Source organism: Zingiber officinale, chromosome 9B (assembly GCF_018446385.1).
Source record: "Zingiber officinale cultivar Zhangliang chromosome 9B, Zo_v1.1, whole genome shotgun sequence".
NCBI classification, from domain to species: domain Eukaryota; kingdom Viridiplantae; phylum Streptophyta; class Magnoliopsida; order Zingiberales; family Zingiberaceae; genus Zingiber; species Zingiber officinale.
Window position 1 is genome coordinate 86,729,832 of NC_056003.1, and position 14,138 is coordinate 86,743,969.

The 14,138-nt window shown below is 36.8% G+C and overlaps 2 protein-coding genes across 4 annotated transcripts; one reads left to right on the plus strand and one right to left on the minus strand.

The window, feature by feature from the left end:
- Positions 1 to 953: 953 nt before the first annotated feature.
- LOC122024506 (E3 ubiquitin-protein ligase RHA2A-like) lies at positions 954 to 1,634 on the minus strand. Its single transcript, XM_042583149.1, has one exon. It carries the CDS (start codon positions 1,629 to 1,631, stop codon positions 1,152 to 1,154), a length of 480 nt encoding a protein of 159 aa, XP_042439083.1. The 5' UTR covers positions 1,632 to 1,634; the 3' UTR covers positions 954 to 1,151.
- Positions 1,635 to 5,053: 3,419 nt separating this feature from the next.
- On the plus strand, positions 5,054 to 8,829 carry LOC122022393 (auxin-induced protein 5NG4-like). Of its 3 annotated transcripts, none has more exons than XM_042580372.1 (6): positions 5,054 to 5,191; positions 7,186 to 7,248; positions 7,338 to 7,677; positions 7,759 to 7,917; positions 8,136 to 8,287; positions 8,381 to 8,826. In XM_042580372.1, exons 1-6 carry the CDS (start codon positions 5,103 to 5,105, stop codon positions 8,544 to 8,546), a joined length of 969 nt encoding a protein of 322 aa, XP_042436306.1. In that variant the 5' UTR covers positions 5,054 to 5,102; the 3' UTR covers positions 8,547 to 8,826. The 3 variants fall into 3 exon arrangements, with proteins under 3 accessions (XP_042436306.1, XP_042436307.1, XP_042436305.1); XM_042580371.1 differs by lacking the exon at positions 5,054 to 5,191 and adding an exon at positions 6,905 to 7,113; XM_042580373.1 differs by lacking the exon at positions 7,186 to 7,248 and having other exon boundaries at positions 5,064 to 5,191; positions 8,381 to 8,829.
- The last annotated feature ends 5,309 nt before the right edge of the window (positions 8,830 to 14,138 follow it).

Here is a 14,138-nt window from a genome sequence, read left to right on the forward strand (position 1 = left end):
GGCTACACTGGATTTAGGGGTTTTAGTTGTATTTGGGTTCATATTGAGATTTTTTATATATATTTTTTTTCAATTCAACCTGAACTCGACTTGACCCATTCGAATTGACACCACTAGGAGAACCTACCTCGATCACAATCCATGAGGAAGAAAGAGAGGATAAATAAGATCCTCTCATAGTTCATATCATGACCCGGTGTGTTGGGCTGACGCCCTTAGTAGCAATAGGATTCTATTAAATCCCGACTTCCTATACTTGCACGATGATGAGAAACCTCAGTTGACAAATTTTTATTAATCTCAACCACCGATGGTCCCTAACATAGAACTGACTTTAATGAGACTACCTACATGGAAAAGCGTTGGGTTAACGACTAGACAATACCAGGAGCATAGACGAATGACTATCATCCCTAGCATGATGGCCTGCTCGTGCGGATGGCCAGCAGACAGTGCCTTGCTCGTGTCGTCATCCACTCGACTCGCCTAGGACTCGCGTAGCAGCTTATATAGACCTTTCAACTTTACGACTATAAAAGATTTCACAAAGATAAGTAAAAATATATATCAATAAATGAGTATATCAAAGCATTCGATTATATTTTAAAAAATTATCCGCTCTAAATAAAGTCAAATTATATGAAATCCGTATAGTAATTAAAAATTAAGTTCAATAAAATTATTTAAAATCCACTTCATTGATTAGATTAAGTATCATGTGTTTTCCTTTCTAAAACAATCTAAAAATATAAATTCTCATACTAAAAGTAGCGAAGGAGGAGAAGATTAAAGGAAAAAAAAATCCAAGTTCATTCAAGCATCTTCACATCATTAGCTAATTAATATCCATGTTAAAATGAACCCTTATTTATGTAGAAAATATATATTTTAGAAGAATTATTATAGAAAATATTTTTTGAATTTTAGTAAATAAAGAAATTGCTTCCACGACCTGTCCCAAATTAAAAACGTCTTCCATAAAAAAGAAAAGAGTGCATCACCACACAAAAAGGACAGTAGACAAACAACAACAAAAAGAAAAAAGAAAAAAAAGGCGAGGCCTTAAAAAAAATTGGAGGGGAAAAAAGGAAAATAAAAAGACAAATCAAGATAATATCGTGACGTCATCTTAACAGATCCTGACCGTAGGATCAAGATTGGGAGAGGCAGGCGACGAGCTCAGCTCCGATCCGACGATCTGCGGCAGCGCGGAGCTCCGGCGCGACGAGACGGTAGCGGCAGAGAGGGCAGGAGAGGTTGAGCTGGAGCAGCCATCTGTCGAGGCAGTCTCGGTGGAAGACATGGCCGCAGGGGATGCGGCGGACGCGGTCGCCGTCGGCGAGGCGGCAGAGACAGACGGAGCAATCCGGGCGGAGGTCATCGCCTCGGGGGAGGAGGAAAGGGAAGGTTCGATCGGCGGCGAGGTGGTCGGCAAGGAGGGCGAGGCCCGCTAGGCCGGATCCGAGGGAGCCGTCACAGTCGGCGGAGTCGTCTGGGTCAGCGGAGGAGGAGAGGGGGAGGATGCGGAGGAGGAGCGCGCGGAGGTAGGCGATGGAGGACGCTGCCGCGGCCAGGAGGAGGAGAGGGAGGGAGTCGCCGGGGACGTCGTGGAGACGGTTCGAGAGACCCATTGCTTTTCCATTGTAACGATGAAGTCACAATTTATATATAAAATAAATAATAATAATAATAATAATAATAAATAAATAATAATAATAAATCAATTGGGTATTTTGGAATTATTAAATTCGAGGAAATATTTTGTTTATTTTTAAAATTATTATTTTTTGAATTGTGAATTTGTGATGTGACTTTAGTAGAAAATTATAACTCATTGGAAAACAAACTTTATCGCAAATGGCAATGACAAAGATAACTCTGGCTTTATTCGAGGTACTAAAAAAAACCAAAGTATTCATGTCCACATTTTATTATTATTATTATTATTATTTCATTTTGATAAAAGAATTTTTGAATATTTTTTATTAAAATTTGTGTTTATTTTCATGTCAATTTATTATTATTATTTTTTTATAATTCATGTGTTTGGAAAAATCCTAACTAATTTTAAAAATTGATCCCTTCAACCCACAAAAATTTTCTATTGATTTCTAAAATAAATACAGAAATGCTACAGTCAGTTTTCGTCACCACTGTAAAACAGTTAAATACCGAATCGATACCTCATTTGTGAAAATAAACTATGAACTTTTTTCACCTGTGAATACTTTAGCTACAATCGCTCTAGTTCGGATTCTCTGTCCCGAATTTTCTTTATCCTCATGTTTCACTATCGTTCGGACGATCCAAATTACATCTCAAAGATACTTTGCACATCATAAAGATACTGCACACATCTTAAAGATATCATGATGTCTTAAGATATAATCTGGACCATCCGATCGACAGTGAAACATGAAGACAAAGAATATTCGAGACAGAGGATCCGAACTACCATCTCTCAACTTAAATTTTTCTACTAAATCCAACCTGCACTAAGTAAAACAGCGACCCAACACTCCTTCAGCTCCACTATGCTCGTTGGGGCTTCATGTCAATTTATTGCTTGCGTCACTGGTGACTTAAGGGAGAAACAATGATTTTTCAACAACAACAAAAAAACAAAACAAAGATAAATGATGATGTATGCAATAACAAAGTCTCCATTCAACAAATATGTAGTAATATACTTTTAAGCCTTTAATAAAAGCAAAATGCAATTAATTGCATAGAGATCCTTCCTTAACTACTAAGTTAGATTTATCCTCAGGGCATAATGCAATTAAATCTAAGTACATGGACCAATTGTGAAATTGATCTCCTAAATAGGCAATTTTTATTCAGGTCCCAAAGTTCCTTTCACTTTAAAAACTATTGCCTCATCACAGACAGTAGTGCAGTAAAGCTGTTTGACAGAATGATGATGTGAAATATAATTTTATTAAAGTTATAATTTTCATATCATTATTTTGTTAAAATTTTGATGATCCAAGCATTTTGATGTGACTTATTTTTATAGTTATAAATTACTAAACATAATATTTCTTAAAACAAATAAGTAAACTTTGGAGGAGGAAATTAGTAATAGCGATAGTCAAAGTCAAAGATTGAAAATTTTCATCGACGGCAATGCATATCATGTTATTGTCAATCGATAAGCTCAATGAGCAAATGGGATTATAAAAATTAATAATGTGTGATTTATATTATCTCCACATGGCTTGTGAAATTATTAATTATTTAATTGATCGATTAATTAATTAAAATGCGCAAGTTGGTATTATATTACGATGATACGCTGAGATCTTGGGACCCCTCCGAGTGTGATTTTTTTCTTCTTCTTTTGTTAAACATTTAAAAAGAAGAATTATTTTACATTTAATGTGATAAATTGAGAATGTTGGAAATAACTCTACTCTGGAATCTTAGATAGATCAAATAAATTATGCGTATTTGACCAGCTGAGTCAACTAGCAAACTAGGCCGGTCAGACCGAGCTACTTAGGCGAGCAAGGTCGATGGGCCGAATGGACTAAATGAGTTAAGCGAGATGAGTTAGTCAAGTCAAGTTAGTTTGTCATATTAAACAACAAATCCATGATTATTGTGCCTTAAACTGAGATGCCATGAGACTCATACTACTATTGTTGACATTAGCATAAGAGTGTGCAATTAGTTAAATTGAAAGAAAAATATCCTATGGATGTCGCATTAGATTAGCTTGTTAATAGCAAACCGACTGAATATAACAGGATTTTAAGCTCCTAATAATTGTGAAAACCATGTTGGATATTGGGGCCTTAAATGGACCAAAACGATTTAGAGGTAGGAAGCCATCAATTGTTGAAAGTCGTAATTGACTTCAAAATTGAAATCTACGATTCGCGTAGATAGATTTAGACTATTAATTTGCTCAAAACCGATTAAGGGTGAATGAGAAATTAATGTTTAAAGTCAACCCAAAATAACATTTGTTATTCATTAATAAAGTGCATAGGAGAATAGTCCCACATCGAAAATTCTCGATGTGTATTCTCTACTTATTAATGAAGATGTGTTAATGGGGTTAACACAAAAAATAAAAGGACAGGTGACCCCTTAGCCCAGGGCGAGCAGGTGCTCGCACCTGTGAGCCCGCCACCCGCCACGTGCGCAACTTTGTACTTCGCACGTACGCATCGTCGCGAGGAGCATTGAGGAGCTTAAATTTATGCTCCATGTGACATTGCAGTGCCTGCGTGGCACTCGGGTGACGTGTCAGGCTCTTACCTGACGTGGCAGTGTCTATGCGACATCCTCGTGGGCAAAGGGAGGTGACTGGACAGTTGACTTAGGAAATAGATGGCTACCGTTGATCAACGTTGATCAAATAGATATGATGGATCGCTTGTGATGCGATCTAGAGCGTTGGATCGCAAAGAGTAACGATCTGACGGCCTGGGATGAGACTTGATCTGAAGCATCGAATCAATGGATCCAGATCCGATGGCTGATGATAATAGGTGGGATCTGAGGGTCACAACTCCTCAGATCTGATGGATGAGATTGAAGTGAGCTTGGTGAAGGGTTACAACCCTTCAGAATAGATGATCTAGATCGATCCAGCCCAAGGAACACATCCACTCACCCAAAGGACACTCAACCTCTTCGTTCAGTATAAATAGAACCCTCCAGATGATGGAATACTCACACTCAATCTTCTCTTCTCTTCTCTTCCTCAAGCATTCATCTCATCTTGTGCATTCAAGAGTCCAAGAAGTCTACTAAAAGATTCCGAGACGTTCGTCGTCGTTGTATCTTGGGAACGAATTGCAACAATCCGTTAAGCACCGTAGCGGAGCAATATCGTTTACGGAGATAGTGTCGAACACTAGCCTCGACGATCAGTTTACATACTCCAGAAGCTACCCGGAGGCAACAAACCATATATTATGGCATCAATTCACAGAGCAAAAAACAAAACATAAAAAAAAAAAATAAATAAAATAAAAAACCTTGTGCGACAAAGTATTTTAAAAACTACTTACCTCAACTTGCTTTTGCAGAGCTACTAACCACATGAACCAAGTGGGGCTCTTCCACCATCCTTCCACTCATGGAGCATGTTGCAGGCCTCTGCTACTTTGAAGGACTCATCGCCCTGCCAACTGCTCATCATGTTTGTGTTTCTGGGCACAACTAGACATGCAATGTAAGCACAGATTTCATGGTCATCCTACTGAAGAGTAGTGTTATTATATAATTGTGCAAATCACATTTGTCATCAATGAGAAAAATGACTGCAACCAGAAGAACAGATATGGATCTTACGGTTTCCAAGATAGAAGAGGATACTCGTGCCCATGCTTGAAAAGCCCTTGCTTCAGTAACTAGAGCTCTCTTTTCGTCTAAGATAATGATGGGTGAGGGTTGGAATAGTTTTTTGTACTTCCCTGGTGAGCGATTCATCAGCAGTCTTGTTTAGTTGCTTGGTTCAATTCTTCTGGAAACTTTCTGTTAAATGGAAGTATCCACAGACTATAGACAGTAAAGCAGTTACTCACAGTTGGCTCAAAACAAGAAATATGAAATATAATAAATGTCAAGAAGAAAAAAAATGTTTCTCCTGGAAAAAAAGTATAAGGAATAATAAAGAGAGATTCTTCCTTGGAAGTGTTATTCTCACTAATCATCTGTTTTTTTTTCAAAGTACAAATCAGGAAGGAGGGAGAAGAATGTGAACCTAATCAAGCATGTGCTGGTCTTTTTGACTTTAAAAAGTGGGTTGATTGCATGCAAAAGTACCAGATCTAGAGTTCTCAAGGTTATGAAAAGTAATTTAAATGTTTTGGAGATCAAGCAACGAACCAATTCATGTGATTCATTTTGTTTAACTGCATCTATTGAAAGCTCCACATGATATTTGATTTCTTTACTCTTCCCTTGCAAACCAACCACACTCTATCATTAGTTTGATAATGGATATGTTTCTTAGTTTAATGCTCCTCCATATCTGTAAGATTAGTTTTCACTGTAGAACAACACTAACATGACTATATATTTCATCTATCATTATATTTTGCAGATGAAAGCTATGTTTTCAACTACACAAGTAATATTAGGGGTAACTACAAAATGCCAGAGTTAGGAACCAATCACTCTGCAGGTGCCGTGAGATGTGAGAAATACAAAAAAGCAGGGGAAAAAACAGTATCATTAAGAATAATAAGAAATTGAAAGTAACAACCTGAAATTATTTTTTTTTCTTTCATAAATTCAGAAAAAACATTTAAAGTAGACACAAGTTTTATATGATTCGAGAAGAATTTACCTATATCCACACGACCACATATAAAAGGTAGACCCAATAATATATTTAAAAACAAATTTAAATGTAGACAAAGCATTAGCATGATAGGTTTAATGCCTTCAGCAAAACATGTCTTTTCTAAGAGATGTGTAACAAGAACAAAGAATAAACTACTCACCATACTTGGAGAATTGACTTGAGGTTGGATAAATTTTATAGTTTCTAACATAAACATGCATGCTAACGAGTACGAATATGGTGGAGGTGGTACGATCTAGTAAATAAGGAAATGACAATGCCCTTTCCACACTCATTCTATGATTTTAGCAGCCTGGCTAACATGCTTTAACTTCTTCCTGTCTCCTCAACCAATTTCAAGAACCATGTTATACAAACCAACATCCTATTAAAAGTATTGACAACAAGACTACTCATTGATCAGAGAGTTCTTCATTGTGTCAATTCAAAAGAAGACACAGATAGCCCACCAAAATTATTACTGACACAACACCACCCTCCATCAATACTAATTTTTGTTCCTCTTGATGCTCATCAGCCACCAGATAAGCAAAAAACTCTATATAAAGCCTCATCCTCTCTTGATGCAATGCAAGCACCAGCCTCAGTGACAAGGAGATGGGTTCACAGGTCTCTGAGAAAGTGAAGCTTCTTGTAGCTGTGCTTGCGCTCCAATTCTGCTATGCAGGGTTTCACATAGTTTCCAGGACTGCACTCAACTTGGGTATCAGCCAAATAGTGTTCCCAGTTTATAGGAACATCATTGCTTTGGTTCTGTTGGCCCCCTTTGCATATTTTCTAGAGAAGTAAGATACAACAATAAATTCACTAGCTTGATGTAATTCTTCTTGATTGTTTTTTTTTAATCTCTGTTTCAGAAAAGATAGACCACCCCTTACCATATCCTTCCTCTTTCAACTCTTTCTTCTAGCATTATGTGGGTAAGGATTTATGTATTTCACTAATTTAATTTGGTGCAATAACTGCAAACAAATTATATGCTATATACCCTAGAACTTTTCCTTTTCAGGATAACTGCTAACCAAGGATTTTACCTGTTGGGCTTGTACTACCTATCTCCAACCTATGCTTCTGCAATTCAGAACTCAGTTCCAGCCATAACATTTGTCATGGCAGCAGCTCTAAGGCTTGAACAGATCAATATCAATAGCAGATATGGTGTGGCAAAGGTGGTAGGAACAGTAGCTAGCATTGGAGGTGCCACCATTATTACCCTCTACAAGGGCCCTGCCTTGCTGAATGGCAAGTTTTTCCTTTTTGCCTCTTCCAACACGATCCTGAACTGGACCCTTGGTTGTGTCTACATCCTCGGCAATTGCATAGCATGGTCTGGTTGGATGGTGCTTCAGGTGATCATCTCACTCGCTGAATGATTTATATTAAGAATCATAATTCATCATGGAGTAAAATCTACCTCAAATTATACACAGGTTCCAGTGCTCAAGAAGTACCCTGCAAGGCTCTCAGTCACCACAATTACCTGCTTCTTTGGTCTAATCCAGTTCCTCATTATAGCAGCCTTTGCAGAGAAGGACATAGAAAGGTGGAAAGTCCACTCAGGAGGGGAACTTTTCACCATCCTCTACGCTGTAAATTCACCATTCATCCATCTCATGATCATTTGTAAAAAGAAAGGAAAGACAAATCATCACAAAGAGCTTTTGCGACAATAAGAGGTCGTCGCAGATTCACTTGTTGAAAAAATCATCACAAAGGACCATTGCGACAGTTTCCATAATTCAAAAAGTTGTAATAGATGATCAAATTCCTTAAATCTCATGCTTATAATTTTTATTGTTTTTTACAGGGTCTTGTATCATCAGGGATCTCTTTCTCCCTCCAGATTTGGTGCATTGATAGAGGAGGTCCTCTTTTTGTAGCAGTCTTCCAACCAGTGCAGACTGTGGTGGTGGCCATTATGGCAGCTGTTATACTTGGTGATGAGTTGTACTCAGGAGGGTAAGGCAAACATTTCAACTCCATTTATGTTATATTGTTTCCTAAATATCTATAATTAATTTGAAGAACTAACTTTTTCTTTATTTACTATAGGATAATTGGATCCAGTTTTATTGTTCTTGGACTCTACTTTGTTCTCTGGGGAAAGAGTGAGGAGAAGAAGGCAACACAAGTTGTATTGAAAAAGGATCTAACAAGGCATCTCCTTGATGAAGAAAATTCACATAAAGAAATTTGTGCAGTTCCTGAGATCCCATGAGATTACAAAGTGCTGTTTAATTAGCTTAATTAATTAACAACCTCTTCATAATCAATGTCTTGTCCATCCTGTACATGACAGTGTGAGTTGTGATTTGTGAGAATCATGTACAATTGTTAAAAAAAATGTAGGTCTGTTAATTGATGGAGAAACCTCTGAATGCTTAAAGTAAAGGAGAAACAAGACCTTAAATGCAATGTTGTAATCATGAGATGCTTCCAAATTTTCAAGGAAAGAATCCACTATGCGTGATTTTCAGCTATTAAAAATCAGGCAGCATCTAAAATTTGGGGCAATGCTTTTTGTGTTTTAGATGAAATACTTGAGAAATTGACAAGAAATTATGAAATAATATCATAACCAAGTCAGACATCTCATTTCTTGGATCTTGAAAACTCAACCGTTGTTGGATGTGGTGTAGACTTCATTGATAGTGTTGAGTGACAACTAATGCAATCTAGTGCTTTCACATTTAATATGATAACTACAAGTCTTGGAGACCTTATCTTGTTTTTAATCAAGGCATGACTTGCAACAAAACTGTGAAGCAATTAGAAAGATGCACTTCCTGTTTTAGAGGGAGAACAACAGTTTAGCAGTCAAATTTGCAAAACCTTTTATTTGATAGAAAGAAAACCTATAGCAAGGAAAAAAAATTAAGTATAAAAGGAGAAGGCCTACGTTCAATAAACTTAAAAATTTAAAAATATCGGTGTAGAAGCACTACACTGAACAGTGAACACCTTTAAATGCACTCAATATTAACATATTTCAATCTAAATCTACTTTATAACAAGAATCAATACCATACACCAGCAAAGGTAAGTCTACTTTTGCCTGATGATAAAAAAAATGCTATCAACAGGCTCCAACAGGATGGATGCTTCAAAAAAGGCCGTTGAAAACACCTTTAATAGAAGAGAGTGCCAACCAACTCTTCACCCAAATGTGATTGCTTGAGGGGCTCTCATAACCATCTTTTCAAAAAACGACACCTTTTATGGAATCACCGCAGTAGTAAAGTCAATAACAAAAAACTTTAATCTTCGGCATTACATCGAACACTTTATGTGCCACCAATATCGATGCAATTCAACCCGAAATTAATTACTAATCTACTTTACGATGAGAATGAACACCATAAACAACCACAGCCAACCTTATACCTCACTCGAAGCTTCCTTCTCCGCCACCACCACTTTCATCTTCCCCACCGCCATCGCCATCGCCATCGCGAGGGTCCACTCCAGCTGCTGCCTCAATCCGAGCGTGCGCATGGCTGTGAGGTGGAGCCACCGCGCAGTTGTCTGGATGGAGATCTGTCCGCAGCCGACCCGAATCCCGTGATCCATCCCTCGCAAAACCCCACGCTGTCTGTCCAAACTCACCCCGGCGCCCAGCACACCTCATTAAGGCCACGGTCATGCGCATGGGCAGCAGCGACGGCGACAGCTTTGATTCATACGGCGTCGGTCTGCATCAGCGTGGAGAGCAAGTAGCGATTGCTTGTTGGAGTACTACGGATGGGATTTGCGTAGGAACATTTCGATGTCTTTGTTAATCTTATCAATTGATTTGTATTGGTATCAACCGCTTTCTACAAAACCGGCGTAGGTAAAGTATAAAAATTATCAAATAGTTTTAAAATGATCAAATTACGTATCCTTTATATTTTACACCTAAATTGATAAAAAAAAAAAATAGTTAAATCAAAAATAAGTAGTCGAATCTATTTCTTTATATACTAAAATTTTAAAATTTCGAGTAAATAAATTAACTAATTTGTTTATTTTTATTAAAGTCAATTTTGAACAAGTCATTCGTAGGTGAAATTATCTTGAATTGATATTAAATTAATTTTTATTATATCCATATCCTCAAACATCAATTTGACCTTATATCAAAATTACGATAAGATCATGATTACCATCAGAGCAGGGCTCGGGCCGTAGGGATATACCGATAATGACATTTCATGGCCGACGATGACATCCTGGCTAGCCGATGATGTGCTGATGGCTGGGACAGACAGAGCAATCGACTGGCAACGTCATTGGCCCTAAAGTCGATTGGCGTCTAGTGTCAGAGAGGACTGGTGACCGTCCGAGTAAGCTAGAGATCGGTGTACGTGGACAGCGATCGTGTTTGTCACAGTTGCGTGACGCCCTGGGTGGCGTGCGCGACGTGTGGGCGTGGCTATAGTGCGGCTAGGGCGGTAAGCAAGCCGAGCCGAGCTTTGGGGTATTCAAGCTTGTTTGATAAGATAACCGAGCCGAGCCAAGCTTAAAATGAACCAAGCTTTTGAAACGAGTGTTCAAGTTTGACTGGGTTTATTTTTTATGAGCTTGAACTTGTTTGAAGCTTGGCTTGAGCTTGGTTAGCCCAGCTTGGTTCGTTTAGATGTTATCAAGCTCTCAATTCAAGCTTGACTTGAGCTTGGTTCGAGCTTAGCTTGAGCTTGGTTTAAGCTTGGTTCTTTTAGATGTTATCAAGCTCTCAATTCAAGCTTATTTGATTGTTTGAAAATTTTAATTATTTGATTGGTTATTAATATTGATAATTTAAATTTATTTATTTTATTTTATTTTATTATTTATTTAGCATATTGAAAATAATTTTATTAATAAATATTGTTCGTGAACAATGTTCATGAACGTTCACGAACGTTGTTCACAAACGTTAACGAGCTGAACACATATATGTTCAAGCTTGTTTGTTTAGCTCAACGAGTTGTTCAAACTTGTTTGTTTAATTAATCTACTGTATATTAAACGAACATAAACAAGCTCTTACCAAACCGAACATCAAATTTATTCATGAATGCTTGATTCATTTATAGTCCTAAGTGCGGCGGAGAAAGCGGCGAAAGACGAAGCACAGTACTTTATGATAATTTTTCTTTTAATATTTTTTTTATTGAATGGATAAGTTTCATTTAAATTTAAAAAAAACTAAAATTAAAAAAAAAAAAAGCAAAACGTGCACCGTTGAAATTTTCCCACATATGCTTACTGTGGCATTAATATTAATGGTTGTGCACGCGGTAATTTTTGTGTGCCTGTGGTAGTTAATTGGAAGATTAATTTACCATTTATACTAACTGGGCTTAGATCTTAATCTGTTTTATTGAACCGGATCAAATTAGTTTGATTTATTTAGACCCAACTTAAATTAAATCATTAGTTGATTTAATCGAATTAATTAGATCCAAATTAAATCTGAAATAATTTGACTTGATTAATTGGACTTAGATTCAACATGATTAAATGATTAGATTTATTCTAATTGCTCAAATTTAAATCAATGGACATTGATTTGATCAAATGGATATGAGTTTGATCAATAAGTCTGAAATTAATTGAAATGAACTTAGGTTAAATAGTAACAGAATATAAATACAAAGATCTCTATCCAATTAGATCAATTCTAATTGTGAATAATGGACCCAGCTTAGGATCTGGATTCCTAATCAATCGATCCAATGGGTCAGTCGACTTAGACTCCTGAAAATCAAGAAGATTTATTTTTCTTGATTTATTATATTGGTACTATGTTTGTATAAATTGAATTAAGCGATTTTATACTGGTTAGTCGATTTTGTACTGACTTATTTAATTTCAATTTTTCAAATGACACGAACGATTACCACATTGACTCGTCGTGAAGTGCGACGAAATTAGTTCGGGGAGGAAATTCAGAAGATAGAGTATAACTCTACTTATGGAGTCGACGGACACATTGGACGGCTTGATGATTTATTTTGGAAACTTGAGGCAGAAGAGTTTCCAATCCTTGACAGTTATATGATATGAGCTTTGATGCATTTATTTCCAGAAAATCCTAGGATGATAGCAGATTATATTTGGGGGTGTCATCAATGATGCGTTACATATTCAATATTATGTGAGGCACTACTTCATTATATGACTGAAGAGGATCCTGAAGAGTTCGAAGAGGATCCGGAAATAATCGAGGAGGATCCAGAAGAGGATCCAGAAGAGGATCCAATTGAGGATCCCATAGAAAATCCTGAAGCTGTCCTGCTTGAGATTACCTCAAATGAGTTCAGGCTGAAAGGGATAATGTTGGCCATTGCACTAGTGTCTGTCCTAGTGGGAGTGGTGGTAGCCTATCTAGTTTAGTAGAGTTCTATTATTGTTATTGTCATTATGTATGAATAATATTAGTCAATTTCATTCATGTCAGTTAGTTATATGTTAACAATATGTATTATAATTTTATGTTAATGATATGTTTATTTATTTATACTGTTTACTCTACATGATGCATGATTAGTTCATTTTTATTAACATGATCCGTTCATTTAATTAAAATAATCATGATTTATTAAATGAATAGTTCATTTAATTAAACAAATTATGATATTATAAATGATTAGTTCATTTGTTGAGATGTGTGTAATAGAATTGATCAATATTGATTTGATTGGTCATACGAATAATGAGTGACGATATTGTTATCACTTGATTTTGTAAACCAACTCAAATTAATATTGAGTCAATCATAAATTGCATACATATGAATTACACTGAATACTAAATAATGTGTTTATTTATGATAGATTATGGCAACCAAAAATATTATAGCTGAACTCAATAAGGGTAAAAAACTTAATGGGGATAACTATAAGATCTGGCACCTCAGGATACAATATGTACTTGAGGAACAAGAAGTTCTAAAAGCTGTAAATTAGGTTATGGTAGAACCTGTAGATGGTCCCTCTGCACAACACAGATGAGATCTTGATACCTATAAGGCATGGAAGAAAAAGGACTCCACTGCAAAGGGAATATTGATTAGTTCAATGGTAGACGACCTAGTTTTTGAGTATGAGTCGTATCTTTCAACTCATGCAGTTTGGGTAGCCTTTAAAAACAATACAATGGAGTAAGTCTAAGCAAGCTTCGACTGTTGACAATCAAGTTTGATAGCTACAAGAAGCATCCAAATGTATCAATGGTTCAAAACCTCTGGGAGATGTCGAACATGATTTGGGAGTTTAAAACTGTTGGTCATGAGTCGACCAATGAACAACAAGTTCAAGCAGTTATTCGTTCACTTCTAGATTCTTGGGAGACCATGAAACAAACCCTAACTCACAGTAAGAGTATCAAGACTTTCACTGATGTCTCATGGCATGTAAAATTAGAGGCGGAGATAGTTGAATCCACAGGGATTTCTAGACAAGCCTATGTGGCTGTAGGTTCTGTTGGATCGTCTAGATCCATGAAAAAGAAATGGTTCAAAAAAGGGAAGGGAAAGAAGAGAGAAGTTGTTGCTGTGGGATAGGGCCCAATCAAGAAGATAATAAAGAAGATTGGAAAGAAACCTAAAAACAAGTTGACTTGTTTTAACTGTGGCAAGAAAGGCCACTTCGCTCGGGAGTACACTGAGCCAAAAAAGGTAAATCCAAGTGTGTCTTCTTTTCTTGAGCATTTTGTTGCTAGTTTAGTGTTGTTAGCTGATTCTTATCCTTTGTGGATTATAGATTCGGGAGCAATCAACTATGTAGCTCGGGAATGAGTTACTGTAACGACCACCCTTCTTACTACTATTCTGAGGGTGACCGCT

Bases quoted from the DNA above. Each gene is read 5' to 3' on its own strand.
- LOC122024506 (XM_042583149.1), bottom strand. From the start codon at position 1,631: ATGGGTCTCTCGAACCGTCTCCACGACGTCCCCGGCGACTCCCTCCCT.
- LOC122022393 (XM_042580371.1), top strand. From the start codon at position 6,926: ATGGGTTCACAGGTCTCTGAGAAAGTGAAGCTTCTTGTAGCTGTGCTT. The intron at 7,114-7,185 runs GTAAGATACAAC...TCTCTGTTTCAG, and splicing joins TTTGCATATTTTCTAGAGAA to AAAAGATAGACCACCCCTTA. The intron at 7,918-8,135 runs GTAAATTCACCA...TGTTTTTTACAG, and splicing joins TTTTCACCATCCTCTACGCT to GGTCTTGTATCATCAGGGAT.